Here is a 6,183-nt window from a genome sequence, read left to right as displayed (position 1 = left end):
CTCTCTCACCATTCATTCTAATTTAACTGTATCTTAGTCTATTTTATTGCACTGAAAATAAATCTTAAAGGTTAATTATTCATGCAGTTTGAAACAAAATGTAGATATGCAACATGCCAAGCTATCAGAAAAAGAAATCACTAGTGTTTAGCACAAAATCAGCCACCAATAAAATCCGAATAATCACCAGTTCGCAACAAAAATTGCTAATACCTAAAATACCTACCAAATGAGCTGCAAATGCACATAATAAACAAATTGATTTCGACTAAAATTACAGCCCAGTAAAACGTAAAGCCAATCAAAATAATAGACAACCTACACATGGGCCATTAAATTCCAATTGATCCACAATATCTCGAAGGAATCATCAAAGCGAGAACGTAAACATCAGATTCATCTTATCTCACTACCTGAAAAAATGAAAGACACCAAACCTCCCAAAGAAAATCGGGCCGTAGCCTCCTCAGGCCATATTTTTTCAAACAAGTACCCGATAACAGTATTATAAGACTAACACTAGGCTCACACTTGCATATCAACCACTGGATCAACTCACAGTACCATAAGATTGACACCCAATCAATGAACTGTGCAGGTGACCCAGTGGCCTGACAGCAGATATCTTCTTCTGTAAGCCAACATTTTGAGTAGCAGTACTAGTGTACTACAATATAATTATTGCTACCAAGTAATCAAAAAATACAAAAATTAATTCAATGCAGCTGAATGCTAAGCTCAAACAAAAGCATGCACTGGATCAATAGCATGTGATGAGAAAAGAGGTGAAAGGCATGGGATTCTATTTTCGAATCACCAATGATCATGTGCTCCTCCAAAGCATGCTTCAGTATTACAGTTAATAAGAGCATAACTAGTAATACCTTAAACTCAAAGGTCTACTCATGTAAGTGCTCATAGTAACTATCCATGAGCATGAATTTTCAGATTCAAACAATGCAATACACCTTTACCTGCTTATGATGATATATTTTGAGCAATTAGTGGCACCTGCAGTAGAGATGACACAAAAACTCGACCAAATTTTGTGTAAGGTGGTCGGACATCTTAGCAGAAATTAACATGATACTAAAACAACCATAATAGTTCATACTTCATGAGACGGTGAATTATGAGAAAATAAGACCCAGAAACAGGGATACAAGTATATAACTGCCGGATGATCATAGGTACACGGTGTTGTTTTTAGTTCTAAAGACAAATGAAAACAGAATATAGGTTCTTGGGATCACAAGTTATCGAGCTTGGGAATAAAGGTATGATGGACATGGCCAATCTCAATAGTCTCCCAAAAAAGTTTGGTCCTCTAAGTAGACGCGTCAAGGCGGGCATAAGTTTGTCAAACCCTGGTTCATCTGGTCTTCTAGTTTAGGCAGTGGACAGGCTTCAGGCTTCATAGATCTCTTCTGTTTGGATGGTAAGGGAAAGGGAACAGAGGGAAAATAAGAGCATCAGAATTCTAAACGGGATACTGGTCAGGTTAAGATATCAATCTCTTATATACAAACTTCACTGGCCTACATTACAGGAAGTTGCAAGCTAAAAGAGTATATAAAATATGTGTTCTACCTGTGAAGACCCATCAAGTTCAATAAGCATGGCTTCTCCTCCTAGAACCACCATACTGACTAGACAACCTGAAAGCAGATACTAAAAATCAGAATGAATTAATTTAGGAACACTCAAGGATAAAATATCAGTGTGGTGTAGGGATGGAAATAGGCCAGACGGTTAGCAAGAGCCTACAGCCTAGCCTAGATCAAGCTACTAGAATGCCTAGTAAGTCTAACAGGAAGTTACCAACTACTAGTGGGGGGAAATTAAACTCTTGATATATACCAGTAAAGTAATTAATCATTAAGAAAAGAAAATCTTGTGGGGGCAATTGCCCCCACACTCTTTAACATAAATCCATCCCTGGCCTTCACCACACTCAGGTCGGAATTGCAAGAGCAATTTAGTACACCCAAAAAATAATCATTTAAGCCTTCAAGTCTATTTAAAAATGAACTTATGATCTATTTAAATGCCTTACTACGAAGTAGAATTTCAAATAAGCTTTCAGCCTCAGGCCTTTGGAAGCCCAATACAACCCAGCCTATTTCCACCATAGCTATTAACATATACTCCTACTGGTTTATTAGGGCAGAAATCATGCCATGTGCTTCATGTCATGCTATAAATAATTTCTCTTCTGAAAATTAGGGCATCTATAGTCTGAGAAAATTATGTGTTTTCATTTTCCTGTATTCACTAATAATATTATAAAAATATCAAGCTGGTTTCACTGTGTTTCCTATTTTCAAATATTTAGATAGGAAACAGATGGGCCTCTTAAGTCTGTATATTAACTAGAGAATCAAGAAAGGAAGTAAAGGATGCAGGAACAGAATTTTACTGGGAAAAGTTGGTAGAGTGTGGAGGAGGTGCTAGAACCATTTGGGGGGGTGGGTGGGGGTGAATATGAGAGGAATGGATGGTACTGTGTATAGAAGGCAATCACTTGGTTAGTTCTGACTTTGACGGGTGGTTGTTGCCACAGAGGGCAGGGAAGGCTTCTTTGATATTTTTCTTTCGTTTCTGGTTTCTATATTTCTTGCACGTCCCAGCGTAACCAGATGTCTGTTCTCTGAGTCTTCTTGATAATTTCTATGATAAGTTCAGTTCCGACATTGTTTTCACAGTTTCCCACTCCCACACAACTCTTTCAAAACAGAAAACAAAGTGAAAATAATATGCACTTCTAGAATTATTAGTAAAAAGAGGAAATTAATAGAAAGAATCACAGCAGAAATGAAAGATTCATCTACCTACCAGATCTCTCATATTCATCTAAGATGAAAATTACACTCGTAAAGAAGAAAGAACAAAATCAAGAACAAAATCAGACATGAGGTAAGATAGTTAGTTACCAAGCAGGATTGCTCCGTCCCAAAGAGGAACTTCCATAAGCGCCGCTGCTACCAAGCTACAGACATATGGAACAATATTACAAACATCAAACTACAATTACTGGTTTAACACTTGAAAAGCTCAGCCACACATAAATATTCTCATAAACTCATAACGGATCATATAGAAGTACCTGTGGACCTCCATAGCTCCCATAAGTGTCACCAGCTGCTAAATCACTTGAGCCTCCATACCCACTTGAATATGAATGTCCACGCCCATGTCTTCTGCCATCTCTACTGTCATAGTCTAGAACATCTGGTCCATCAGCTGGAACAGGAACATATGGTAGAACTGGAAGGAATGCAGAGACAGCACCCTCCCTATCAAATAGATTTGCTCTCAAACGTGTAAGTACATGCACAAGAGCATCCTTGGCGACATCAAGGTCTCCTGAAATCTAATCAAGAGGACAGGTAGGGGTGAATAATAAAGAACAATGTTAGGACTTCAGCCACACAAAGAAGACGACATCACCCAATCAAAGAAAGTACCCTCACCTGCACCATTTCATCATCTTCAGATGCAATTCTAGGAAGATCTTCCTTTGGAAGTATGCGGATATTAGCTTTTGTAAGCCTCCTCATCTCAGTTATGATAGATCCTCCTTTACCAATAAGGCAACCAATTCGTGAGGTTGACACCAGCAGACGGGTAGTGAAAGAGATGATTCCTGAATCTCTTTCAGTAGATTCACTGCATCGAGGCTGCAAGCGCACAGCTGCTTCTATTGTTGGAGAGAAAGAGTCTTCAAAGAACTGTATTACCACAATTCAGAAAGTATCACAAAGACTGCACAAATCGTACCACAAAAGTATATTTGAAGAGCAAAAACAAAAATGGCTCACTGGGTGATCAATATTACTCCTCCTTTGGTTGAAATGGTTATTAGCATAATTTAGAAAATATCATAAATCCAGTACAAATCATACCACAAAATTAAATTTATACAGCAAAGAGAAAAATGAGTCACTGGTCAATCAATATATTTCACCTCTTTTGTTGAAATGGTTATTAAGCATTCATCTCCTTCTGTTGCTGAACTATCAACTTTGATTGTTGCCCCTGACTCCTGCCTAATTTGATTTATTATAACACCACCTTTTCCTATCACACCTCCAATGTTCCCAGTTGGACAAACCAATCGAACTGAAAATTCCTTTGAAGACATTTCATCCCTTGGAGCTGAGTACAAGGACCGCGACCAGTCACCAGTGTCACCTTTATAGCCCCCATAAGAACCAACAAGAGGAGCTATCCCCAAAATTGGAGCTCTTCCAGCAGGAGCCATGAGTGAACCACCAGCAGCATATACACCAGGAACAGCGGAAGTAAGCAGATGCTGAGATCGCGACGGGTTATCATGGAGTCGAGATGCAATTTGATTCAGAGCCTTCTTCACAACAGCAGCATCTCCAGAAATCTGGAGTTTCGAAACCAATAAAAAGAAAAATATAAGCGAAGATAAATATGATAACCGTTCCCACTTCCCACTCAACCAACAGTATTTCAAATCAAGAACAACTACTGCATCTACTACATTTGGATGAAACCAAGCCATCCAGATAGCAATTAAACTACTACCCTGATAAACAGTTAGATTAACAGTGTGAAACAAAAATAACTGAAAAGGATCATAAATTGAATATAATTCTAAGAAAATTCTATCCAGTTTACCTGCACAAGTTCATCAGAGCTCAGGGCACATGGAGGTAAATGCTCGTCCTTAAGTATACGAATATGAGCCCCAGATTCACTGCGTATGCTCTGAACAATCTGCCCACCTTTTCCAATAACACAACCTATCTGATCAGATGGTACTAGCAGCTTAGCATTCACTTGTGGACCTCCTTCTTCATCGTGATCATCCAAGTCTTCAGCAGCCACTCTGTCATGAATCTTAAGCAGAGCATCCTGAGCAGGACATACATGACTGCCACCATCCTCAACAGCATTCGCCTCATCACTGGAGCTGTAGATAGTAATAACGCGCTCTTGGCTCCCCGGCACAGTCTCACCAATCCTAATCTTCGACTTAGTTTCCGCCCTAAGTTGCTTAACAATCTCACCTCCCCTACCAATAACACTGCCAATCTTACGGCCAGGGCACAAATAACGGTACACAGTGTCTTCCGGATCAATCACAAACTGCTCCCTGTCATCACCAGTATTCCTCCTTTTGCTTCCTCTATTGTCATGGTCCGAACGAGAGCTGGGGCGCTTACCATAGCTACTCCTTGGGCCAGCCATCACAGCAAACTCTTAATTTCAGCTACTAAATCAAATCAAAAGCTCTCTAACAAGAACCTAGATAATCTGCAAATGTTCACAACACAAAGTCATCAAACAACATGAACAAAGATTATAAAAAAATAAACTTTATGACATTTTAACATAAACCCACATGAACCAAAAGTGCTATCTACGCATCCCAGAAAAATAAATTCAGAAAATCTGAAAAATGTGTTTTTGAAAATTGTCCTACACTTTGAACAATTAAATTTCAACTGGGCATGAGAAATTAAGCGAAATTGTCAACGCATTGGTTTCGGTCCTCCAAAAAGATTCAATTTTTGTTATTACGACATTACAATTACGGATAATTTCCAGAGGGACGATTACCAATTCGAATTTGGGGGAAAATTGAAGAGTAGATGAAAATTTTGAATCAGAAGAAATGTGTAGAACCGGAAAGATTGGATCTGGGAATGGAGGGGCTTACCGGAGGGTTGAATGGTGGAGGAAAGTCGTCGTTTCTGGACAGCAATGGGGAATCTTGTGAAGGTTGCAGATGTTAGGGTTGGGTTTATATTACTGTTTTCAATGATATGAGGAGGAAGGGTGTCATGTGTACAGGTATTTTCTTAATTAAAAAATATCACTAATCACTTTAATATTCATTTCAAAAAAAAAACTTTAATATTTCTACAAAGTATAAAGGTTTTTTTTAACATGGAAGGGCAAGCCCCTAAAAGACGAAAAGACGTTACACTATAATTTACAAGAGCACTTAGAGAGGTTAAGGTCTCACAAGTATCGTGAACCAAAATGATATGGCACTCTAACGAAGGGTAGTGCAAGATAATCCAAAGCCAAAACCACGGTCATTCTTCGCTGAAGAGTATGCTACAAAGTTGATGTCTCGATGAATAAGTTGGAACAACATCTCCATATAGGACAATACTAGGATAGTGCCCGTTTCCGTGCGAT

General features: G+C 38.8%; 1 protein-coding gene across 1 annotated transcript; it reads right to left on the bottom strand.

The window, feature by feature from the left end:
- Positions 1-1,130: 1,130 nt before the first annotated feature.
- Positions 1,131-5,848, bottom strand: LOC130739384 (KH domain-containing protein HEN4-like). Its single transcript, XM_057591655.1, has 8 exons — positions 5,696-5,848; positions 4,651-5,289; positions 3,968-4,396; positions 3,474-3,731; positions 3,107-3,373; positions 2,934-2,989; positions 1,591-1,658; positions 1,131-1,427 (listed from the first exon to the last, which is right to left on the bottom strand). Exons 2-7 carry the CDS (start codon positions 5,221-5,223, stop codon positions 1,610-1,612), a joined length of 1,632 nt encoding a protein of 543 aa, XP_057447638.1. The 5' UTR covers positions 5,224-5,289; positions 5,696-5,848; the 3' UTR covers positions 1,131-1,427; positions 1,591-1,609.
- Between the last annotated feature and the right edge of the window lie 335 nt (positions 5,849-6,183).

The sequence above is a fragment of the Lotus japonicus genome, chromosome 2 (genome assembly GCF_012489685.1).
Source record: "Lotus japonicus ecotype B-129 chromosome 2, LjGifu_v1.2".
Taxonomy (NCBI): Eukaryota; Viridiplantae; Streptophyta; class Magnoliopsida; order Fabales; family Fabaceae; genus Lotus; species Lotus japonicus.
Note: the sequence above shows the minus strand (reverse complement) of the source record. Positions and strands in the feature narration are given on the sequence as shown.